General features: G+C 45.1%; 1 protein-coding gene across 12 annotated transcripts in view; it reads right to left on the bottom strand.

Annotated features, from left to right (window-relative positions):
- The window catches only part of DISC1 (DISC1 scaffold protein), a 415,293-nt gene that overhangs the window by 334,015 nt on the left and 54,586 nt on the right, over positions 1-26,692 (bottom strand). For 10 of the 12 annotated variants that reach the window (XR_008674555.2, XM_055373011.2, XM_055373035.2 and 7 more), the window contains exons 2-3: positions 13,119-14,098; positions 5,886-5,955 (exon numbers count right to left, since the gene is read on the bottom strand). Coding sequence is in view for 11 of the 12 variants with exons in the window: in XM_055373011.2 (XP_055228986.2) it covers positions 5,886-5,955; positions 13,119-14,098 (1,050 nt within the window). In the remaining variant the exon portion in view is untranslated. The remainder of the gene's footprint in view (positions 1-5,885; positions 5,956-13,118; positions 14,099-26,692) is intronic. The other 2 variants (XM_063707830.1, XM_004028591.5) reach the window with 1 other exon arrangement.

The raw sequence follows: 26,692 nt of genomic DNA, 5'->3' as shown, positions 1-26,692 counted from the left end.
TCCAGCATGTGGGATTTTAATCTCTCAGGATTGTGATTTTTCAGGATTGCAGATGTTAGGGATTTTAGACTTTAGGGATTTAGACTTTAGGAATTTGGGGTTTTAGGGATTTAATTTTGGGAGATTTCAACATTCAGGATGATGGCATTCAGGATTGTGTCTTTTGATGTTATGATTGGCACCAGAGCAGCAGCTATCTAATAAAACAAACATATCATAAAAAGAGGAAACATAAAATGCATTTCTTTTACTTGGCTGCACTATCTTAGCTTCTTTTCTTGTTTGCAGGAGAATTTACAATTCTGTAAATTAAGGGCAGAGATCATAGCCAATGGTGACTTTGAGCATTTCCCATTTGTGTTTGCAGGTCTAAGTGTTGGCATTTTTCATAGGTGCTAAGGATGTAGTGAGTCTCATGACACGTACTTGAGATTTGTGCTGTTGATTTGGGTTTTAATCAACAGATTTTGTTAGTATACCAGGACAAGGTGATATCGCAAGCAGATCTCACAGCAAAGGAAGGGAAAGCTCTATAGAGCACAGACAAGAACACTCCAAAGTCCTGGTGTGCAGGCAGGGAGAGAAGTGCCTTGTTCAAGGGAGCTGCAGGTGGAAATGCACTGGTAGTCATGTTTGCTTTTTTTCTGTGCAGACATTATAAAGTGACAGTTTTGCTGGACCTGTCTCTCTGAGCAGATTTCAATTGCAGTCCACTTTTTAAGTCAGAAAGCATAATGATACAGGCTGCCAAGAAAAGCATTTATGTTCCATGGGCCCCCAGATGGCATCCACATCCCATTGATTCTGGCAGTCCTGAGGATACAAGAATGGCCGATTGTATTCAATCTTGTTTTCTTCTTTCTAGACTGGAATGAAATGCAGGGAAAAGGAAATCTTTGGGGTTGTGCTGTGTTCAGTCACATCAACACTTCTGTGGCAGGGATTCTGGTTCTAACTGCCAGGCTCCTGGAAGCCACTGAGACACCAAACCCTATGGGAGGTGTAAGGCAGGTTCCCTGTGAAGGAAAGGGGTATCTGGTTGGGTAATTTGCACACCATCACTGACGAGAAACTGAGGATAGAGAAATCTTGCTCAAGACATAATTCAGACAAAGGGACATTATGGTAATTTAGACAAAAGCTGGTCTCACCCTAGAGTGTTTTTATGCTTGGCCTCTGCCGCCATCATTTTTCTTTCAATGTCTGTCATTGTATATAAATGTTTATTATACTAGAGTTGTGTCATAATGGATATGAGTTGAGACAAAGGATAGAGAAAGTAATACGATGCTGGCTACTTTTACTCCAAGAAGGAAATTCTAAACAAGCAGAGTGAAGCCAGCTGCTCTATATGTCACATTGATATAAGTCACTGAAATGCTGACTTCCCAAAATTGTGTTCCTTCCTTTTCACAATCTCTCCTTGCTCACATCAGAAGTGGAAGTGAGCATGGTCACTGGTGGACATGGGACACGAGCAGCCAGGGGGATATTATGGAGCCCAAACAGGTTCAGGAACAACTAGAACAGTAACCACATAGAAACTTGTTGCCCACGCCCACCTTTTCTCTGCCCCACCCATGTCAGAGCTGGAATCCTTATCTCCAGTACTGACCACAGTTCCTCTCTCTGCAGGACTCTGAGGTCTCAAACTTGCCCCTCACCTGACCATAAGCACGGAATAGGCATTAATGCAATGAATCTAATGAATCCTCTTGGAGAAGGACGCTATGTAAATGCTATTAATGAAAAGCCTTATTCTTTTTCTCCCAAGCCCTCCCACCTTATGCAAGAATATAAGGAAATATTAACTTTACTTCCCTAGTGATGGAGAGATGTAATTAGAGCCTGAGAAGGTTTTCCCACAAGGCATTAGTGGGGAAATTTGCCAGCACTTTGATGAGATAAAACATGGAACTCTCTACTCTGTGCCAACTGCTTCTTTCTTTGGAACACAAAGTCATTTTTATGAGTGAAACTAGAAAGAAAGAGCAAAAGAAAAAAGCAGCAAAAACCAAGGGAGATAAGGTCACCCTCTCATTTCTTCTGGCAAACCTCTCAGATTCTGGCAGACCCCTTCCCCTGAGACAGAGCAGGGCTGCACAGCTGCTCCTAACAGAGAAAAAGGAGCAAATTCAAGTAAAAACTATGAAAAAAAACTCAACAATTCTTAAAATGTTTAATAGTTACCCTCAATAAACTATATGAGAGAAGAAATTGTATTCAAATCTTATTTGAACAAATCTCATAACAAATTCACTACCTTCCAAACCTTCCTAATGACTTAGTAATCAATTTAAAATAATTTACCGATCACTGACAAGTCCAAGTACTGAGCCCTTTTCTGATCCATTTCAAACCATAGTCAGCCGCAAGTCTCCTTTCAAGCCCAACTTTGGGATGGTGGCTCATGGTAACAGTGCCCTTTCTCCCTCTTCTCTTTGCCGGAATCCCCTGCCTGTTGCATCAAACCCATCCTTCAGGACCCATCTAAACTGCCTCCTCCTCCACTACTTTGATTCTTCACCCACCCCAAGAGCTCTGGCAGAAGTCATTTGTCCCTTTTTGGGACTGTCTTTGTCTGCCTTTATTTATTTATTTATTTATTTATTTATTTATTTATTTTTTGAGATGGAGTCTCGCTCCCACTGTTGCCCGGGCTGGAGTGCAATGGTGCAATCTCTGCTCACTGCAACCTCCGCCTCCCGGGTTCAAGCGATTCTCCTGCCTCAGCCTCCCGAGTAGCTGGGATTACAGGCGCCTGTTACCATGCCCGGCTAATTTTTTGTATTTTTAGTAGAGACGAGGTTTCACTATGTTGGCCAGGCTGGTCTCAAACTCCTGACCTCATGATCCACCCGCCTTGGTCTGTCTTTAAGGGACATATTATGTATAGCTTTATTATTCTTACTGTGTATTATCCAGTTTCCCCTCCTGGACTGCATACTCCTTGAGATGCAGATCTTGAGGACGGCATTCAGCATGCCTTAAACACGGCGTTGTGATTTCTTATATGCCATTATTACTCTACGTGTGGCTCACAGGCTCGCAGTATGCGCATCATTTGGGAGATCATTAGAAATGGAGTCTCCCACCCCACCCCAGTCCTACTTAATCAGAATCTGCTTTTTTTTTTTTTTTTTTTTGAGACAGAGTCTCGCTCTGTCGCCCAGTTTGGAGTGCAGTGGCGCCATCTCGGCTCACTGCAAGCTCCGCCCCCTGGGTTCATGCCATTCTCCTGCCTCAGCCTCCTGAGTAGCTGGGACTACAGGCGCCTGCCACCACGCCCGGCTAATTTTGTTTTTGTATTTTTAGTAGAGACGGGGTTTCACTGCGTTAGCCAGGATGGTCTCGATCTCCTGACCTCGTGATCCACCCGCCTCGGACTCCCAAAGTGCTGGGATTACAGGCATGAGCCACCGCACCCGGCCCAGAATCTGCATTTTAATCCATTACCAACCCAGGTTATTCACAGTACATTAAAGTCTGAGAAGTGCTGTTATATACGATGGATACTTAATAGATATTTTTCACATAAGCCAATTTCTATGCAAAGATCTTCCCCTTCACCCACTCCCACCCCCCATCCTGGGCACTGCAGATGAGCTGAGAACTAAGCCCACCTTCAGGTGGCAAGAGTGCTTTCCTCTCGTTCACTCTAGCTTGCCATCCATAGCCTCCATGCATTCAGAGGGCAAGTCATTTATTAATTAATTCCCTCACACCACATTTACTGACGGCCTGCCTCCTATATGCCAGGCATTGTGCATATTCCACAAGAACATTTACCTCTCAACGCACTGAATCGGGTCTGTGGGATTGGGAAGAAGGCAAGGGGAGTGGCATGTAAATCGTGTGTCCTGTGCCTACCAGGATGCTTGTCTGCTGCATAGATTTCTGGTGGATCAGGAAGGACACAACCCATAGACTCAACCCCTCTTCCAGGGCTCGGCTGGCTGCCGCCCCCCAGGCCTAGTGCTCACTAGCATAAACTCTGCACCAGTGTTTTCTCAAGCCTCAGGACACTCGTCACCAGGAAGGCTTGGGAAAACACAGAATGCTGAGCCCACCCTGAAACTTCTGATGTAGTAAGTAGTGAGGTACCAACAAGAACGGAAAAAGGCAGAAACACTAAAGAAGATGCCTGTATTCTTTGAGCTTCCCTGATGAGGTGTATCCTCTCAAACCCCATTCCCTTAGGTGTTGCGGAATGTTTGGAGAAAAGATTAAAGAAGTGAGGTCTCCATTTAATGAAGCCATTGAGAGAACCAAGTCTAGAAAGTTCACCAGGTCCTAAGCAGGAGCAGGGGACAAACTAGGGCCTGATTGGCCTACTTTTTCACTGCATTGTAAGCTTTATGTGTTACAGTGTCATTAAAGGTAGAGAGTCCAGGACTCAACTCATGGTAATAAAAATAAATCTGTGCAATAGTGGGCAGCTTCAAAGCTAGATGTAATTATCTCTCATAGATGAAACCCAGCGGGTGAGCCCTGGCCCAGGAATAGCTCATTTTCTCCCTGCCTACAGCTGTGCCCGGGCTGAAGCCACTGATGCTGGGCTTGAGGGGTGCCTTCCCCTGCCTCCGACTTGCCTCCTCTCTCAGGCACCTCATCCTCCACCCAGTGTTATTATGAAATCAAGTGGCCTGTAGAAGGAGGACTGGGAGAATGTCAAGAGTCCCTCCTCTGTCTCCAGTCCTTTCTCCCTTCCTCCCATGCCCCGTGACTTTCTAAACCCAACTGCAATGGATAGGTAATGAGAACATGCAACAGCATTTCCTAGAACAGGATTTTCTACCTCCTTTTGGAAATCACTTATCTTATTCCCATAGTGCCCTAATTCCAACAGTCTATGACACATACAATGAGAATGTCACATGGGCTAAAGGCTGAAGACCCATGCCTTAAAGCTAACCAGCTTCCAGAAGAATCCTTAAACCTACATTCCATTTCCATACCAATCCTGGGTGTCCTAACTTGCTCAATAGCAGGAGTATCTATCAAGTTAGTAGGTGCCTAGGGGAATCTACATGTCATTTTCAGCCCTTTCTCTTTCCCACACCCAGCAGAAATGGGTGTGAGATCTTGCAATGAGCATCTAAAGTTTTCAGGATTGTTCCCAGGACAACCATACCTGAAAGCTTTCCTTTGACTCAGTCTACCCTGTGCCCATTCAACCCCCATGTCAGCCCTCATCTGCTTGCAGCCCAACTTCTATTTTGGTGCCTCATTTTAGTTGGTTTTTTTGTTTGTTTGTTTGTTTGTTTGTTTGTTTTCCTGGCCTCAGATCAGTCCCTCTATCTCTGGTCTGATGTTGTAACTTCTTTTTCTCTTGGGTATTTTAGGCCATGTATGTGGAAATTTGATGCATGTGACCCCCTTTGGCACAGTCTGACATTTCTCAAATTCACCTCATTTCCTATCTCTGGTTCTGGAAATTATGAAGTCAGAAAGCCCCATGAAGGCTTACGTTTACTGGCATCACAAGGGCAGATACCATGTCTGTCTTACTTTCCTATTGTCTCCCATATTACCTAGCATATAATAGGTGTCAGACAAATATTTTTTATGAACAAGAGGATTATAGATACATCACACCATGGGCAGACAGGTGGCAAGCTAATATAATTTTTATTCTGTGAGTATGCTAAGTGTTTCTGGACAATTGATGAGGTTATATTTATAACCCAAAGGATTAATGTTCATGAAGTACTTTGAAATCTACAAAACAATAATGCTGTAAAAGAGTCAAGTATTCCCTGGTGGAGATGATCAGAGGAACAGATTGTACAATTCTTTTGGGATTCAAAAGGTAGATATGAGTAAAGATGGAAAGAAAAATGGGACATGATGACAAAACAATCAATAAACAAATTAAAACTCACCTTTATCATAATCATCATTCTCAATTGCATCTTCCTGAAGTTTCTGAAGTTTTAATCTTAAGGATATTACCTATGTTGGTTTAAAGGGGAAAAAATAAAAAATTACAATAGAATTCAAGCAAACATTTTTGTGAAAACTAAGAACATCTAGAAACTGTTTCAAAACTGAACTTCTTCATTCTCTTTTTAAAAAAATGCACATTTTTTCAATGCCAGATGTATTAGTTTCTCCAAAAAAAACCTATGTATAGAAAAAGTGTAATTTGAGCATAATATCCACATAAAAAGTTAAAATGTTATTTTATTTTAAACAAAAACATCACACTGTGCCCTCATCTGCATGAAGAAATGCATAATGAGAAGGAATACAAATTTCCTGACCAAATGGTCTCTGTTCTAAACCTCACATTTAAATTATGAAGGTAAACACACCAAAACTGGGAGAGAAACCAAGAGAAAAAGAGCATGAACTTAAGCTCAGCAGGCTGTCCTGAAAGCTTGAGTAAGAATGATGGCAAAGCTCTCACAAAACCCTTCTGAGAAGCCCTAAGGTTCAAATATTTTCCATTACAGAAAAGGGCAGTCTTATTTAACCCACATGGAGACTCAGTGATCCAGTTACTTCTCTGAGTGTTACCAATGGGTTGATTTAGCATCATTGATATGGTTTGGCTGTGTCCCCACCCAAATCTCATCTTGAATTGTAGCTCCCATAATTCCCACATGTTGTGGGAGGTAATTGAATCATGGGGGTGTGTCTTTTCCATGCTGTTCTCATGATAATGAATATGTCTCATGAGATCTGATGGTTTTATAAAAGGGAGTTCCCCTGCACAAGCGCCCTCTTGCCTGCCACTGTGTAAGATGTGCCTTTCTCCTCCTTTGCCTTCCACCATGATTGTGAGGCTTCCCCAGCCATGTAGAACTGTGAGTCCGTTAAACCTCTTTTTCTTTATAAATTACCCAGACTTGGGTACGTCTTTATTAGCAGCATGAGAACTGACTAATACAATCATTGTTCTTCTCAGCAGGAGACCCAAAAATTTACTGACAATGAATTCTTGGCCTACCAATGAATGGATTTGGGCTTGCTCCCTGAAAAACATCTTCCTCCCATTCTTTGCCTGGCTCACACCTACATTTCCTTCAACCCCTAGCACAAGTGTCGTCTCCTCCAGTCTGTGTTAAATGTCCCTCCTCTATACCTCCATTGTGACCTGTACTTGCTTCTATTCATAGACCCATTCAACAAATATTTACTGAGTGCCTCTTAGTTATCAGGCCCTGTTTGTATTGTGTTGGTGTAACAAGGATACATCATAAAATGCTTAGCCCTCTAGACTTACATTCTAGGCAAAAACATAATACAGTCGGCCCTTGAACAACAGGGATTATGGGAACCAACCCCTGCCCTACACAGTTGAAAATCTGTGTATAACTTTTGACTTCCCCAAAACTTAACTACTAATAGCCTACTGTTGAACAGAGACCTTACCAAAAACATAAAACAGTTGATTAACACACATTTTGTTTGTTATATGTATTATATATGCATTCTTACAATAAAAGTAAACTGGAAAAAAGAAAATGTTATTTAAAAATCATCGAGAAAAAAATTCAGCATTGACTAGATGACGAAAAAAATCATAAAAAACAGAAAATAAATTTCCTATTCATTAAGTGAAAGTGGATCATCATCAAGGTCTTCATCCTTATCATCTTCACCTTGAATAGGCTGAGGAGGAGGAGGAAGAGAGGTTGGTCTTGCTGTCTCAGGGGTGGCAGAGGTGGAAGAGAATCTGCATATAAGTGACCCTTGCAGCTCAAACCGGTGTTGTTCAAGGGTCAACTGTAAGTTTTATGGCACCTTAGCAAGTGATTAATGCTATGAAAAAGGAAAAGGGAGAACCACGTTATGGGGATCAGGGATGCTGGTAGAGGGTAGAGGTTGCAATTTGAAATCTGATCTCCTTGAGATGGTGACATTTACGCAAAGATTTAAAAGCAGTAAGGGAGTGAACCACGAGGCTGTCTGGGAGAAAAATATTCCCACAGAGGGAAGAGCCAGTACAAAGGCTCAGGCAGAAGTGTTTCTGGTAAGAAAGCAAGACGTGAAAGTGAAATGAAAAGCAAGTGGGAGCAAGAATGCCACTGGATCTGGGGCAGATTGATGGAAGGGAAAACTATAGAGAATGAGGTCACACAGGTAATGAGGACTGTGTCAAGAAGAGACATGAAGACCATTTAAAAGTTCTGATTTTACTCTGAAGTTCATGGAGCACCACTGGAGAGTTTGGGGCGGAAATGCACATGATCTGACTTATGTTTTAAACAGTTTCACTGTGGCTGCTGTTAGTAAGAGCAGAAGAAGGGAGGCCAGGTAAGAGGCTATGAGAACATTCAGGAAGGAGATGACAGGAGCTTGGATGATAGTGAGGATGGTGGCAATGGTGAAGATGGTGAGATGTGATCTGATTCCAGATATATTCAGAAGACCACTGGTTAAATATAGAGCCAACAGGATTTGCCAATACATCACAGGTGGGGTCTGAGGAAAACGCACCAGGATGATGCCAAGGTTTGTTTTGTTTTTTGTTTTTTGGGGTTTTTTTCCTGACCCATTGAAAGAATGGAGTACTTATTGCACCAGGTTATAGCCATCATTTTGCTTTGTTTGGTTTTATCTGTGCACATCATTCGACCTTGAGCATCTGGGGGGCAAGAACTATTTTGCATCCATGTATAAGATGCTAGTACTTACCCTGACTTGATTTTCCACTGCTTTGGGCACATGGAAAGAGTACAAGTGCCTCTCTCCTTGTTCTGCTGAACAGGGTATGAGTGGCAGTGATGGGGTTACCTCTATGCTGAAGCATTTGATCGCTCTTGTAGGACTCCCTAACATTCTCTTCCTCATGTCTGTGACTAAGGGGGTCATATGTTCAGATGGTGCAGGCTGGGTTCTTGCCCCCCAAAAATCTCTGTGGAACATGAAGCATACGCAAAAAACACAATTTTGTTGTGTTGAGCCTCTAACGTAGTGCCTGTTACTAGCCTGTCCTAATACAATCTCCAAAGCCTAGCATAAGGCATTGTACTAGTTGTCATTGATAAATGCTTTCTGAATGAATGAAAGAATGAATGAATAATCATATTAACCCCTTTGTCTTTGAATTGTTCTATATTACAACTGCAAAGTTTACCAGTAACTTAGTCCTATATATTAGGGACAGAAGAAAGGCTGTGTGAATGGTTTGAGGGCCACATAAAGCTATAGCATTACCATCGCCACACCCAAATGATGGTATCATTAAACATTTATTAGAACAGAAGCTGAAGAAATGCAGGAAACAAGGTCAGGAAAAAAATTCATTTACAGCCAAAGCCCACCCCGTGATGCCCGCCTCGTCCAGTGATCTCTATAAGGCCCTGAATGGACCGCCCTGAGATATGTCTGAATACCCGTCTTTGCTGGAGGCACAGCCCCAGTGGCCATGTCTTGCACTGTGCCACAACCCTGCCTGTGGAACGTCCTATAATACTCTGCAGGCAGAGTCCTTCATTTTTCACCAGTTTCCATGGCCTTAGGTGGAGCCTACCTTGCAGGGCCCACTCCACTTCCCCTCCTCTGCATGCCTGGTCACCAACTACCTTTATTACCATCTTCTCAGTCCCATGCAACCCCTGGAAATCTCGCTAAGCAGCGATTTCTAAACAGCATAAAATATACACAGTCGATTCTCCTTATTCACAGTACTGTAGTTATGTTCTGTAAAGTTTCTGTGAATACTGAATTAGGGAATAATGAAGCATTGCTCCTAGGAGAAATACAGGGTAGGTTCCCATGAACCCCTGGTCACAACACCTTCCTCCATCGGTCAACACATAACCTTGTTCTATGTGTGTTTCTGTTTAAAAACATCTTATTTAATATGTATTATTGATCCATAAGCATTGTACTCTGGCCAACAGCACTCTAACTCACGCCTGAATAAAGTTTCTGGAGCACCTGTATCTTCTCCATCAGGCCCATCACAGCCTTCTGATGCTTACGAGCACTAGTTGGCATTAGCACTATGCTTGGGGAGCTTTTGCAATGGTTAACTCACCAATAAAGAGCACAAAAATGTAAAAAAAGATGGCATTAAATAGACCACAAAAAGGATACTAGTTTGTAGTATGAGAGAGAAGGTAGAATGTCATCTGGTCTGACCTTGTTTGACCTAAGTAGAAAGCGTGTACATCAGGTGACCCAAATATTTTGCCACTCTGTGCAGGTTCAAAATTACCACGAGGCATGGTGGCTCATGCCTGTAATCCCAGTACCTTGGAGGCTGAGGCAGGAGGATCATTTGAGGCCAGGAGTTCAAGACCAGTCTGGGCAACGTGGCGAGACCCTCATCTCTACCCAAAAAAAAAAAAAAATTAGCCAGGCATGGTGGCATGCGCCTGTAGTCCCAGCCACTAGGGAGGCTGAGGCAAGAGAATCGCTTGAGCCCAGGAGTTCAAGGTTACAGTGAGTTATGATCACACCACTGCACCCCAGCCTGGATGACAGAGACCCCGTCTCTTAAAAAATAAAATAAAAATGAAAAATGACCGTAAAAGTGCTGTGAGTACTGATTTTGGAGTTAACAACAAATTTTAGCAAGTAGACGAATTCACACATATAGAATCCACAAACACTGAGGATCAACCATCTTTTAGAAGAAGCTGAAACTTAAATTCCTGAGATTCTCATTTTTACGTAAGTAGAAGCGAGAGGAGGTTAAGGAATTAAAATATAATATCAATAAGGCCCCCAAACACTAGAAATCCTACTCTTTCAAAGGATCTTTTTGGAGATCCTTCACCCGACCTTCTGCCCTGTCCCGAGGGCCTCAACTGCAACCCCAGTGAGCAGTCTGGGGCCTCTGCGTAAGCACCATGGGAAAACAAGTCCCTGAGCAGCCCACCTCATCACAGACAATTCCCACTGTCAAGAGGTTCTTCCTCCTATTGAGGCAAACTCTGCCTTCCTGTAAGTCCTATGCCCTGGACTGTGTTATTTCTGTCATTCCCACTACTCTGTTAATTCTGCTGTCACACAACAGATACTCAAGTACAGCCTAGCGTTACTTAATGACAGGGATGCATTCTGAGAAATGCATTATTAGGTGACTTCATCATTGTGTGAACATCGTAGAGTGTGCTTACACAAATCTGGATGGTGTAGCCCATTACACACCTAGGCTAGATGGAATAGTCTATTGCTCCTTGGCTACAAACCTGTGCAGCATGTGACTGTACTGAATACTGTAGACAAGTGTCACACAATGGTAAGGTATTGTTGTATCTAAACATATCTGAACATAGAAAGGGTACAACAAAAACACAGTACGATAATCTCATAGGACCACTGTCACATCATATATGTGATCCGTCATTGACCAAAATGTCATTATGCAGTACATGATTGTAATTGAAGAGAGTGTCATGTTTTTCCCTGCCCAGCTGTGGGATTGCCATAGACAACAATACTTACACTAAAGAAAAAGTGTGTCCAGATTCTACCATTTGAGATAAGATAGGAATTTAATTTGAGCGATGGGCAGAAGGGAGAGCTTCATTTGCTTTTGACTCAAACTCTCTAAATTGGAGCTATTTCTCTAATGATGACAATGGCCAATTTCTGGGTACTTGCTAGATGCCAGGCCCTGTCTGAAGCACTTTGCACATATGATCACATTTAGTTTAATTAACTGGAGAAGAGAAACACCGCAGGAAGGTAGAACCTCTTGCAAAACCCAGGTGAAAGATAACAAGGATCTGAGCCAGGGCAGCGGCCATGGTGATGAGAGACATATTAGTAGTAGGACTGAGAGGGCTTGGAAGCCAGCCAGATGTGGAACGAGGGAGAGGGAGGTGTGGAAGATGGTTGTGGTTTCTGGCCTAAGAAACTGGATAGATTCTATGCATTCAAATCAACCAATATTGGAGGCCCTTCAGAACAGGTTTGGGGGAAAGACAAGGGGCACTGGTTTAGGCGATGACTAACCGGAAGACTCCACACATCACCCAGAATACAAGCCTGCATCTCTGCTCTGACCTCACTCCCTCTCTGCATAATAAATCAGAGGGCTGGGCTGAGGTCCCTGAGGGCTGAAACAGGGCAAACAGGGACAGGGCTAGAAACATCAGACTATAGATAAAGAACAGAAGGGAGATGCTCTTTTGGGGAATGAGCATGAACTTCTGCAGATTACTCCTCCCAAATGCCTGATGAGTGGGTGCTCCACTTCCCTATGTACATGAACATATCCACACACCACACGCAGAAACACACGAGTGCACACACACAAATACACTCGCACGTGCATGCACAAACACACATGCACACACAGCACAAACATGCACACACACATACACACGCACACACAGGCACACCTACATGCACACACATACACACACAAACACATACGTACACACACACCAGGATTAAAATACAGTCTGGCAACTGATGAGCCACAGAGCATCTCTACCTGGGCTTCTCTGGGAACTTTTGTGGGTAGAGGAACCCTGCCTACTTCCGGCTATACCCACCTCTCAGATAACTGGATGGACAGAATCATCATAAGGCTGGGCCTTAGATGTCTCCAGTTTGTACTTATTTCCACAGCAGCTACATTCTCATTTGAGCCTTAGAACAATCCTATGAGTTGGTGTTATCTCTAAATATGGAAACTGAGAGCCAAAGAGGTTCAATGACCAGAAGCGAAGTCTCCCAACCCTGTGGAAGGTAGCAGCCACTGCAGCAGGATAGAAGGGAATGAGTGAAGCAGATGAAGAGCAGGATCGCCCTGAGAGAGGGCATCCCCATTTTTGTATCTCTCAACTCCTTCCAAACATCACCCAGCTCAATCTCCCCTGCCCCCAGTTTCCTGTCTCAAAGCAGAGCTGGGCTGCATGAACCACGTCTCACCTAAGCCAGGGCCTGCGGAGGAGCCTGCGGCCCAATGGAGAGCAAATCTGAGCACCTAAGTGACAGAGAAGACAAAAAGGAGAGTAGATTTGTGTCCAATTCAAAGAGACAGAAGTGCAGCAACATCCTGTGCAGCCGGCTCCAAAAGGAGCTGCTGCAGCTTCCAGGAGGAAGTCAGCTGAGCCCAGAACCCCTCATTTCCTGCCGTGTCTGCCCAGTGCTAATCTGAGCTCACGACAATCTCGGGCCGCAGAGGTGGAAGAGACACTGACCTCCATCTGCCTCCGGTTTCTCAGCAGGCAGTCCCGCAGCACTGGCTCCCATTTCCTAAGCAGGGTGTCCCAAGAGTGGGCATCCCCTGAGCTGCTGCTCCCATCACCACCACAGCCAGCCAATGAGGGATCCAGAGAACTGGAGGAGCCAGGGTCCATGTCTGGTAAAGAATGCATGTCACGCTCTGGCCTGGAGCTGTTCCCTGCGGCCTGGGCCAAGTCCGCCGAGACTCGTGTAGCCAAGAGACTGAAGGGCCGAGAGAGACATCGCGGGTCCTCGTGAGGCCCGTCCAAGCTGGCAGCTTTGGCTCCCATCTCCTGGGGGCTCTGGCAATGGGACTCGGCCTCTCTGGATGGTGGGCAGCCTTCTGCTTCTCCACGTTCCCCGGCAGAGCCAAGCGAGAGCTGAATAAAGCTAAAGCTTGAGGTAAAGGCACTGTGAGAGCCAGGAGGGGTTGGGGGGACCTCAGGGCCACAACCAGGGCTGCAGCTATTGCTACTCAACTCTGCTGATGGCAGAGAGCCTGCTGCCCGGACATGTCTTCCTCCATCGCTGAAGGCTGCCTCCCAGCTGGCGTCCAGGGTCTCAGAACTATCCATGGCTGCAAACTCTTGCTGCCACCCAGCACTCCCAGGGCCACACAGCCTGCTAAGCTTGTCAGGCAATCTGGTGCCACCTCTGAGCTGAATCCCAAAGTGCGCCGAGGCTCCTCTCACAGAGGTCACAGTAGGGGCTGCTGCGCTCTTGGAAACAGGGCTCCGGACCAAGAGGCTTCTCGAGTCAAGGCCACACTGTCTGGCCCTGGACTCCGAGTGGTGGGACTCCTCGCCAGACACCCCTCCTGGGAACCGGAACAGTGTGCCCACTGCTGGGGAAAGGAACCCGATCCCAGGCCCTGTCGAGCTTCTCATGTAGCCCGGCCTCCGTGCCAGCCGCCGCCTCCGAAAGCACGCTGCAGGTGGTAAGCAATCCTGGCTCCCTGGGAAGAAAAGAAAAAACAGCACCATAAACATGCAGATCTTACTGGCCCAGCTGGAACTGCATCTGGAGAACATCCCTAGGTTTAAAGGTCATCTCTCGGTACACTTGTCAAAGATAGATGCTGGCTCAGTGGTCCCAGGGCCAATCCATTATGTAAATCCTGACAATCCTCAGGAAGTATTTGCCTGGAACATGTAGAAATCAACATAGCATCTCAGCTCCTCGGTTTAGCAGAGCAGCTGGCACTGCTGTACGCTATGCCAACAGGTCAGCATGAACACAACCTTGGCAGCTCCTGAACCCTCCAACATCCTGCCTGTTGGTCTTTTATGGCACCTCAGTACTCTCATCCTGGAGTGGGCCTGGAAAGCAAATGATGTGAAAGAGGAATGCCAGAGCATGCCTCTAAATGAGATCCAACTATTTACTCTAGCTATTCGTCGAACATGTGAATGTTCACTAGCTGAGCTATCCATGTCCCTGCAAGACTGATCTGTTGCCGCAGACCATGGATAGCTGGCTGTGCCGCAATGTATGGCCATCATCTCATCTCACTCAGTGGATGACAGGAGGCCTGCTTGATGTGTTCTCCAAACCAGCACTGCATTCCCTTCCCAGCTATGCTATAGGAATAGGAACAATAACAAATGCTGACTCCTCATTGCCTGGTTCAAACCCTGATTGTACCACTTGCTGGTTGTGTGACCTTCCACAAGTTACTTAACCTCTCTGTGCCTCAGTTTCCCCATCAGTAAAGTGGTGATATTAACAGTAGCTCTCTCATAAGGTGGTTGTGAGCATTCAACTAAATGAGTTACTATTTGTAGACAGCTTAGAACAGTGCCTGGCCCATATGATGATAGGAGTGATTAAAATGTTATTATTTTTAGATTGCATAGCATTTTGCTACTCATAATGTGTTTTAATTTACATTAATTTCATTCACTCCCGACCAAAACCATGTGAATCAATCAGACCCGAAACTATAGCTTTCCTTTTATATTAAAGGCAACTGAGATTCAGAGAACTTGACTTTCCAGAACCCCCTGCAAGTAGCCAAGTGACCAGGACAAAGTCTCTTGACTTTACTGGCCCACACAGAGCTCTCATCTCAGGACCCTGCCACATTGCAAATCAGGCATGAAAGTAAAACTAGGCAGCACTAGGCACAGCTGTAATCATACCACGGCCTATGGCGAGAAATGGAACAAACTTCACTCCAGGCCCACACATCCTGCTTTGCTTCCCAGAACAGACATGGGCTTGGAATCTTTGTCCTGTTAAGCCGAGATCACTAGGCATTAAGGATCCCACTGAGCTACGATCATGGCACATGCCATCTCCTAAAAGGGGTGGGGGTGGCATTGATAATCTCTGGGGAAATGAGCACAATGACCTCTAGCCCCCTATTTCCTGACTTGAGCATCTGAAGATAACAGAGCCCAAGACTTCCTCACAGAGTGACTTGCTCTTGCCAACTGCGGGGAGCTCCAGAAGGGCTATTGCTGCCCGGGGTACACAGAATTCCGGAAGCTTGCAAGGAAGGGAGGAATGGAAGCAGGGACCATGAGGTGGTGGTGGAGGAACTCAGAGTAAAGAAAGGAAGGGAGGCATTTAACACTATAACCCTAGGAGTTCGGTACTATTCCCATTTTACAAATAATACAGCTAAAGCTCAGAAAGCCTTACTTTGCCCCAGAACTCCCGGATCATGGTTTCCCAAAGCCCGGATTTGAACTGAGGCTTGTCTCGTTCCAAAGTGCATGCCCTTTCAATTCCCTTTGCCTACAAGTATATCAGCGTAAAATGCGTAAGATGACAGGAAGGCAGAAGAAACATTTCATTTTTTTCTTTCTTTGTTCAAGACAGAGGCCATGCAAGTTGAAGCCAGTAGAAAAGGATGTGATGAGATGTACAGAAGGAATCCGTCATCTGAGGATGTGAGGCTCCCTGCAGTGTCCGGGCCCGACCGGCAGGGGCAGCAGTCGGAACAGGGTGGCCGGGCGTTAGGAGGGGGCAGAGAGAGGCCCTCAGGCACACGCACTACTCATACCCCCTTGCAAAGCAGGCAAAACGTTCTCCAGAGAGCAAAGAATCCGAAAGGAAGTTAGAGAAAACACTGAATTCTGGTTTCAATTACCAAAGGAAAACAATTCAACAATTTCGTATCTTGAAAAATGAGTCCAGTGAAACCTATATTGTCCGTGGTTTAAAAAGACTTTTAACTTTTTTTTTTATGTAAGTCCAGTCATCCAGATAACCCTTCTGAAGTTAAAACAAAAAGGCTAAGTAGAAAATAATTTGTTTGAAATTTCTTTTCCAAGGCCTGAGGGCACTTCAGCCTGAGTAGCCTTTTCTTTTTTTCTTTTTTCTTTCTTTTTTTTTTTGAGACAGTCTCGCTCTTGTTGCCCAGGCTGGAGTGCAGTGGCACAATCTCGCCTCACTGCAACCTCCGCCTCCCAGGTTCAAGTGATTCTCCTGCCTCAGCCTCCCAAGTAGCTGGGATTGCGGGTGCCTGCCACCACGCCCAGCTAATTTTTGTATTTTTAGTAGAGAGGGGGTTTCACCATATTGGCCAGGCTGGTCTCGAACTCCTGATCTCAGGTGATCCCCCCGCCTAGGCCTCTCAAAGTGCTGGCATTACAGTTGTGAGCCACAGCCACCGCGCCCAGCCCCTGAGTAGCCTTTTCCAAAACCACTCAACCAAAGGTCCTGAAATCCTGCAAGCCAGGTTCCAGTTGCAGCACAGTGAGGTTACCCACTGTGAACCCTTGTTTCTACCGGGGCCCTGGGAAGCTGTGACGAGCTGGGGACCAGAAGCAACAAGCCCAGGAGGGCAAACGTAAGAGAGGTGTTTACCAAACGTGGGAATGAGATATGGGAACCACCTGGCTTCTGCACCCTGCTGAGGGCTCCTGCAAACCATCCCCTGGCCACTGGCATTCCCAGAAGGTGGCCTGAATAGCAAAGACTGTCACACACTATGAATCCTAACCCTCAGAGGGCAGAGGGCAGAGGGCAGATCCGGAGGGCACTGCTGGAATCTGCTAGAAGAATTCCAGGAAACCCATATAAGGCAGGAATGAAATCTGTAGGAAAAACTCCCAGTTTCCCATAACGAAAGGCCATTTTTTCTCACTATTTTTTCCTCTTTTTTATTTTTATTTTTTGAGGAAACTTATGACATCCCCTGTGACCAGAATCAATTCTCACTTACATATCCAAGTCGTGCCATCACACCTTGCAGTTCAATAAGGATTAGGATGCATTCAGACCTTGAAGACAAATACTCCTTTCCTAGCACATAAGTGCAATCAGCTCTGAAAGGAGGTTCAAAAGGGCAGGAAGCAACATATGGCAAGGTGAAGAAAAAGCCCAAAGTGCAGGCAGGTTTTGAGAGCCGGTTAGGAAACAAGCCGTGCCCTCTGTGCTCTGTGAAACCCAGAGATGCCTCGTTCCACCCATCTAGTCCAGGAACGAACGACTGAGCAGGGAAAGGGAGCCTGGCGCAGCTTTCTCTGCTCCTCGAGGCCTCTTGTTCCGCAACAGATCAATTCTAGAGGGAAGCGCTGATGCCTTACTTCCTCTCTGAAGCACAGACCTGCTTGCCCTGGTAATATATGACCCCCATCTCCACCTTATTGAGCCCAACAAGCTCTGATTGGAGGGAAGTGAAAGCAGCTTAGAACAGACCCAGATGTCAATGGGTCTCTATATACAGTCCAAATAGGATGCCTGGAAATATATGTTTACCTAGCTTAGAAGGAAAATTGAGGCAAGCCAATATTAACCAGCCGGATCAGCAAGAATCCTGTCAGCCCTCCCTCTTATGTTCTCCCTTCATCTATCCAAATCCTTCCCAGCCTTCAGCTTCCAATCCCTCCCCCATCAGCTCCCTTCTCCTGATCACCCAGTCAACAGGGCTTCACCAATTGTCCGTATCACTCATTCCCTCCATCACTCATTCCCCCCTAAGTATTGTTAACACCCAGCACTGTTAATTATTGTCTGTGGTGGATATGAATTGTTTCCAGTTTATACTACACAGAAGTTTCCTGAGGTCCTTATAATTCCTAAAACAATCCTAGTTTACAGTATATCGGAGAAGAAATTAAAATACACATTGGCCAGACAATATTCATTTTTAAATATGAAATCTTAAACATGCAGTTTAAGAAAACATGATACTCAGTTTTTGTCCTGGAGCAGTGGCTCATGCCTGTAATCCCAGCACTTTGGGAGGCTGAGGTGGGTGGATCACTTGAGGTCAGGAGTTCAAGACCAGCCTGGGCAAAATGGCGAGGCCCCATCTCTACTAAAAATACAAAAATTAGCCTGGCATGGTGGTGCACACCTGTAATCCCAGCTACTCGGGAGGCTGAGGCAGGAGAATCACTGGAACCTGGGAGATGGAGGTTGCAGTGAGCCGAGACCACACCACTGTGCTCCAGTCTGGGTGACAGAGCAAGACTCTTGTCTCAAAAAAACAACAACAAAAAATGACACGTGGGCTTGGGCAGGTCACTTGGCTGCCCCATACCCCAATAATTCTAAGGTCTCCTGAAGGGAAAATGCTGGGACCTCGAGAATGCTGCAGGGAATGCACCAAATAGCAAGAGAAGAACACGACTTTACAAAACATGACTTGCATATAAATTTATAGTGGAAGCATAAAGGAATATATTCTTTTCAGGGAAGGAATTTTAATCCCATCTGTCATGGTTGGGGTGTAAGATCTTAATACATTCAGGCTAACCAAATATTCAGAACCATAAAGAAACAATAACTCCCTCTGGATTAATTTGTTTCCAAAGAATCAGAATCCAGTAATAGGCACTAAGCACAAACACTCTACTGAGCCAAAGTCCATCTTCCTTCAATAATTCAGAGAGCACTTAAGTCTTCTGAAGTGCCTTCAGGTCACTGTAATAAGCATCCAGTGAGCAAGGCAAGCTGGGGGTGGAATAAATCAACCTGTATTCTATTTCCAATTTAATCATGTAATCCATTTCCATAAAACAATTCCTTATTGAACACTAGATGATACATGGGGTACAGACATAAACAAGACACCATCCCTGCCCTCAAACTGCTTATGCTCTAGCAAGGGATGTCAGTCAGGCATACAAAAACTGTTACAGGAATTGAATGTACTCTTTCAATCATGGAGGAAGGAGAATTCAATTTGAAATTAAACTAATGGAGGAACCTGGTTAGCTCAGTTGGTTAATGGTTCTAAGGCCTCCCATGAGCTCCAAGTTATGTGTCACCCCATGAAACCACCTCATGGGATTAAAGGGAAGAAGGGTGCTGCATTTGGTGAAAAAGAAGTGAGGGCCGTCACAAACACATCTTTAATTTCTACCAGAAACAAAAGGTTTTTTGCCCTTTGAGAAAATGAATGCCACAAGTCAGTCCCGATGCAGATGCATTTTGTGAGTTAGTCAGTTTGAACTCAGAAGCACTAAGGAAGGACAGGGTTACATCCAGAAGCCTGATCCCACAGCTCTCCTATCAATAAGGTGGCACAGAAATACTAGAAATAGAGTAGCAAACCCACACGCCATTGTCCATGTTTGCAAACACAACACACACACACACACACACATTTGTACATACTCATACAAGCACCAGGGTAAGGAACAAAGAGAAGGTTCTAGAACTGACATAGAAGAGGAATTATCACACTCTTCTCTCTTTATTCCCAGAAATGTCAACAAAAACATATAAGTGTAAAATCTAATTAATCCCTACTTTGCTAACTGACCATTTCTGACATTTTAGAATGTATGTGGGTTTGGAATTGACCTCCCCTACCATTTCCTGAGGCTTCCATTGAATTTTCCCTATGATTTTTTTTTTTACTTTTCTTTAATTGTGGTAACATATATGTAACATAAAATTACCATTTTTACCATGTTTCAATGTATCATTCAGTGGCATTAAGTACATTCACATTGTTGTACAATCATCACCATCATGCACCTGAAGAACTTTTTCACCTTCCCAAACTGAAACATGGTACCCATTAAATATTAACTCCCCATTTCCCCCTGCCCCAGTCCCTGGTAACCACCATTCTATTTTTATCTAGATTTATTCATTATTAATTCAACAACCTGGGCCTAAGCTTGGCCTAAAATTGGAAGTCCAACAGAAAGTGCATTTTCAACACCACCATCCATGTGCATGAAGGAACACTGTTGGGGGAGCACACATGCGTGATATAAAAATAATACAAATCTTATACGGTTTGGCTGTGTCCCCACCCAAATCTCATCTTAAATTGTACTCCTATAATTCCCATGTTGTGTGGGAGGGGACCTAGTGGGACATCAATGGAATGATGGGGGCAGTTTCCCCCATACTGTTCTCATGGTAGTGAATAAGTCTCATGAGATCTGATGGGTTTATCAAGGGTTTCTGCTTTTGCTTCTTCCTCATTTTCTCTTGCCGCCACCATGTAAGAAGTGTCTTTCACCTCCCGCCATGATTCTGAGGCCTCCCCAGCCATGTGGAACTGTAAGTCCAATTAAACCTCTTTTTCTTCCCAGTCTCAGGTATGTCATTATCAGCAGCATAAAAATGGACTAATACAGTAAATTGGTACCAGTAGAGTGGGGCGTTCCTGAAAAGATACCCAAAAATGTGGAAGCAACTTTGGAACTGGGTAATAGGCAGAGGCTGGAACAGTTTGGAGGGCTCAGAAGAAGACAGGAAAATGTGAGAAAGTTTGGAACTCCCTAGAGACTTGTTGAATGGCTTTGACCAAAAGCCTGATAGTGATAGGAACAATAAGGTCCAGGCTGAGGTGGTCTCAGATGGAGATGAGGAACTTGTTGGGAACTGGAGCAAAGGTGACTCTTGCTATGTTTTAGCAAAGAGATTGGCAGCATTTTGCCCCTGACCTAGAGATTTGTGGAACTTTGAACTTGAGAGGGATGATTTAGGGTATCTGGCGGAAGAAATTTCCAAGCAGCAAAGCATTCAAGAGGTGACATGGGTGCTGTTAAAGGCAGTCAGATACATAAGGGAAGCAGAACATAAAAGTTCAAAAAATTTGCAGCATAACAATGTGACAGAAAAGAAAAACCCATTTTCTGAGGAGAAATTCAAGCCAGCTGCAGGAATTTGCATAAGTAACAACAAGCCAAATGTTAAGCCCCAGGACAAAGGGGAAGACATCTCCTCGGCATGTCAAAGGTCTTCACAACAGCCCCTCCCATCACAGGCCTGGAGGCCCAGGAGGAAAAAAAGGTTTTGTAGGCCGGGCCCAGGGTCCCCATGCTGTGTGCATGGGGACTTAGTAACCTGTGTCCCAGCTGCTCCAGCCATGGCTGAAAGAGGCCAACATAGAGCTCGGGCCGTGGCTTCAGAGGGTACAAGCCCCAAGCCTTGGCAGCTTCCACTTGGTGTTGAGCCTGCAAGTGCACAGAAGTCAAGAATTGGGGTTTGGGAACCACCACCTAGATTTCAGAACATGTATGGAAATGGCTGGATGCCCAGGCAGAAGTTTGCTGCAGGTGCCGGGCACTCATGGAGAATCTCTGCTAGGGCAGAGGAAGGGAAATATGGGGTTGGAGCCCCCACACAGAGTCCCTACTGGGGTACCGCCTAGTGGAGCTGTGAGAAGAGGGCCACCATCCTCCAGACCCCAGGATGGTAGATCCACCGGCAGCTTGCACTATCCACCTGGAAAAGCTGCAGACACTCAGTGCCAATCTGTGAAAGCAGCTGGGAGGGAGGCTGTACCCTGCAAAGCGACAGGGGTGGAGCTGCCCAAGACCATGGGAACCCACCTCTTGGATCAGTGTGACCTGGATGTGAGATCTGGAGGTCATTTTGGAGCTTTAAAATTTGACTGCCCCACTGGATTTTGGACTTGCATGGGCCCTGTAACCCCTTTGTTTTGGCCAATTTCTCCTATTTGGAACAGCTGTATTTACCCAATACTGGTACCCCCATTGTATCTAGGAAGTAACTAATTTGCTTTTGATTTTACAGGCTGATGGGCAGAAGGGAACTGCCTTGTCTCAGATGAGACTTTGGACTGTGGACTTTTGGGTTAGAAGTGCCTTTTGCCAGGCCGGGTGTGGTGGCTTATGCCTGTAATCCCAGCTCTTTGGGAGGCCGAGGCAGGCAGATCACAAGGTCAGGAGTTCAAGACCAGCCTGGCCAATATGGTGAAACTCTGTCTCTACTAAAAATACAAAAATTAGCTGGGCATGGTGGCGGGCGCCTGCAGTCCCAGCTACTCAGGAGGCTGAGGCAGAAGAATCACTTGAACCCAGGAGGCAGAGGTTGCAGTGAGCCAAGATCGCGCCACTGCATTCCAGCCTGGGCAACAGAGCGAGACTCTGTCTCAAAAAAAACAAAATACAATAAGATAAAATGAAGAAGTGCCTTTCACCTCCTGCCATGATTTTGAGGCCTCCCCAGCCATGTGGAACTGTAAGTCTAATTAAGCCTCTTTTTCTTCCCTGTCTCGGGTATATCTTCATCAGCAGGATGAAAACTGACTAATATAAAATGTATACAAATATAAATCCAAATGTGTATATGTCTGTACACAAATATACATATGAAATATTTATAAACACATATACACAAAGAGAAAGGTAGACATCGATATGAAGATGGCGTGAGAGAGAGGGAGAGTTCTATGCAAGTGAAGCAGTCCTTCCCACTCCCTTTCAAAATCCACCAACCGAGCAGGTCAATCAAGGAATCGCCACAGAATCTTGCACTGGGCTTGCTGCCATCACATTCACCAACGGATACCATCCATCTCTTTGCCAGGCGGATTGTTTTCCTAGGCATGATTATTCAACAACTGCTCTTTCTTGGAGAGGCGAGCCACTCTACCCTGTTGGGGCATTTCAGTCATCTGGAAAGCTGAGTGGACTGCAGGTACAGACGCCAACAGGTCTGCAGGCCACCAGGAGTTCCACCAGAGGCAAAGCTCTGTCGCTGTTTTCCTGTCAGCCTCCTGATCACCCAAAGGCTAGAGATTTGACTCCCGGGTGGCATTCCCACAAATGCTACTTCCTTACAACAGCCTCACAGTCGGAAGGCATGAATCCTACACTGAATTGGCTTTTTATTTAATTGTCTACAGTCTCAGCCCAGAATCACTGAAACTGGAATGACTGTTCTGCTTGGAACAGTCTTTTAGCACAGGAGATAGATACGTGCTAAAAGTATAAACAAAAGCAAAAGAATGATAAACCAGTCTTAACAGGGAACAGGACGTGATGTGCAAGGGACCTCAAGGGTAATGTTCCATTTTTAAGCCTGCTGGTATTTACACAGGTGCCTACTGTATTATTCTCAAACAATACCTAGGAAAAAATGCATGCAATTATATAGTAATTCAAGGGTAATGTTCCATTTCTTAAGTGGTGGTTACACAGGAACTGATTGTATTATTTTCAAACAGCACATGTAAAACCTATGTGTAATTATATATTAAACACATAATTATATATAAATACAGTTTTTTTAACTGTGAAATATTTGATAATACTTTTTCAAGTTGGGTGCATATATGCCCCCGTAGTCCCAGCTACTCGGAAGACTGAGCTGGGAGGATCACTTGAGCCCAGGAGTTCAAGGCTGCAATGAGCTATGATTGCTCCTATGAATAGCCACTGCACTCCAGCCTGGGCAACTTAGCAAAACCCCGTCTCTAAAAATTAATTATTAATTTTTCAAAGTCATGGTACCTGTCCTCAATGGAGCTCATGGCTCCCTGGGGAAGACAGACATGTCAACAAGCAGATGCAGACCAGGCTGTGAGCAACTCCACTGCAGGAGGCCAGGAAAGTAAACTGGAAGGCTGAGGCTTCCCAAGCCAAAAAGGAGGGTAAGGTCATTGCCGGTGGAGAGAACAGCAAGCACAGTGTGAAAGGCAGTGTTGAGTGCAGCCAGCTTGAAGAAGTTCAGAACCACTGGGACTTGGGTACAGACAGTGTGGCAGCTGTGGAGGATGAGGCAGACGACAGGATGGGAATAGGCCCAGGGTGGCTTCCAGGTGGGGACCGAGAGGACAGGGCCAAGGCAGGACCTGGGCCACAGAGAGGTGGAAACACATGCCATGCAAGTGGGAAAGCCAGGAGGGTTAAATGAGGCCACCTAAGAAGGCAAATCCTGAAAGAAGAAGAGGGCTTGCGAAAAAAGTGACCAGAAACCACCCAAGGAAACCACACTGGGATTCCAGGAGGGGTTGGTCACAGAGGGGGTGTTCACAGAAGGGTTGGTCACAGAATACAGGCAAATTACATGCATCCTAGATGTGCCCAGGAGGATAGCTTGATCCCAGGAAGGCAAGGCGGCAGTAAGCCACAGTCACACCATTGCACTCCAGCCTGGGCAACAGAGCAAGACTCTGTCTCAAAAAAAACAAAAAAATCATGGCGGTATCTTTTAAAAATTCTGAGGTCCAGATCACAACCAAGACTGATGAGGCATGGGCCTCCGGTATTGGTGCTTCTTGACACTATCCAGGTGATTCTAGGGGGCAGTCAGGACTGGAAAGCTTTGTTTTAAGGAAAAGTCCTATTTAACATCCTAGTACACTTGGGATTCAAATGCATCATAAACTTTAATGATGCTAGAGAGGTTGTTGCTTTGCAGAATACTCTCTCTCCCCCAATCTTTTTCTATTTCTTGAATGTGGTTTTAGCTACTAACTACTACAAGTAGAAAAAGTATGGTCTATATTTAAAATTTGTCCCCATGCCTCTGTTCTAAATCTTCTACCCTACATAGGATTTCCCCTTTCCATTAGACAATGAGAGTCCTGGGCCCCACAAGGAAGGTGACAGATGGCACCAGCGTCTCATTTTCTTCATCAGTAATGAGGAGAAACAGGCCACCCAGCAGTTTGACATCCAGCCCACTTCGTGTTTAAGGGTCAAAAACCATGCATGTGACATACAGTGTGGGATCCTGGATTGGATCGGGGAACAGGAAAAGGATACTGGTGAAATCTGAATAAGATTTGTAGTTTAGTTCATTGCACCAATGTTCATTTTTGAGTCTTAATACATGCACCATGATTATATAAGCCCTTACCGTTAGAGGAAGCTGGGTGAAAGGAACTTTGTGCTGTCTTTGCAGCTTTGCGATAAATCTATAATTATTCCAAAATAGAAAGTTTATCTAAAAAAAAACATGTATATGCACACAGTTTATGGACCTGGACTTAATAGCAGAAGATGAAATTCAGCTCTGCCTCTTATGAGTGAGCATGGTCAGGTGACTAACCTCTCTGTTGCTTCCATTATCTCATCTGTAAAATGGGACTCCACCCCTAGGATTGCTGGAAGGATAGATGAGATTATGACTTTAACCGCGCAATACCATGCCTGGCACAGAGTCACTGAAGGAAACCAAAATAAGCCACTCCAAACTATGCTGCTTTGGAATATTGATTATTTTGAGCTGAAGGCACTTGAAAAACAGTAAGTTCAGGGAAAGGTTTTCTCTAAACTCCCTTTATCTCCTCAAAACAGATGTGCCAAAGGGAACTCAGTTGTCATGAATTCCCTTCCTGGAAGTTTCATCAACCAGGGAAGACAGATTTGTATTGCAGGAGATGAAACTAGGAGTCGACACCACACCCAGACAAACTTTGTCACAAACTCTCCTATCTTCCATCTGCTGTTCTAACAGCACATTTCTAAGAATCACAACCTATATCCTTCTCCCCTTCCCCTATGAAAACAGTATATAAGCTCTCAAATCTCACCGCTCTTTGGGGTATTCACTATTTTTTCCTGTGATGCCCCCCATGCACATAATATTAAAAATTAATAAATGGGCTGGGCACAGTGGCTCATGCCTGTAACCCCAGCACTTTGAGAGGCCGAGACAGGCGGAATACCTGAGGTCAGGAGTTTGAGACCAGCCTGGCCAACATGGTGAAACCCTGTCTTTACTAAAAGTACAAAAAATTAGCAGGGTATGGTGGCAGAGGGCACTTGGAATCCTAGCTACTTGGGAGGCTGAGGCAGGAGAATCGCTTGAACCCAGGAGGCGGAGGTTGCAGTGAGCCAAGATCGTGCCATTGCACTCCAGCCTGGGCAACAAGAGTAAAACTCCTTCTAAAAAAAAAAAATTAATAAATGTCTATGCCTATTCTCCTGTTAATCTATCTGTTGTCAATTTCATAGACCCAGCTAGGGAATCTAGGAGGGTAGAGGAGAAGTCACTTCCCCTCGATTGCCATTCAGTAACTAGAGTTATTTTCAATTCATGAATAAAGATGAGGCAAAGGCACCTGGACCTGACCACCAGGGAGGTGGAGTTCAAGGCCAAGGTAAACCAGGGCAGCCTCAGCTCTGACCACAAGCTTTTTTTTGTACTGATGAAGTTCCCCAGGGGGACAACGTGATTTACACACACACACACACACACACACACACACACACACACACAAGTCAGAGCCCAGCACGGATCACATAGACACTCTATCTATGTTCTCCATTGACCAATACAGTCTCAACTCTCTGATCCAATTTTTCTCTCCTTGTTATGCCTGGATCTCTCTCTCCCAGCTGAAGCAGGTGGCTGAGGAATTCAGTAGCAA

This window comes from Gorilla gorilla, chromosome 1 (genome assembly GCF_029281585.2).
Source record: "Gorilla gorilla gorilla isolate KB3781 chromosome 1, NHGRI_mGorGor1-v2.1_pri, whole genome shotgun sequence".
Lineage (NCBI taxonomy): Eukaryota > Metazoa > Chordata > Mammalia > Primates > Hominidae > Gorilla > Gorilla gorilla.
This window is presented reverse-complemented; position numbering and strand designations above follow the sequence as displayed.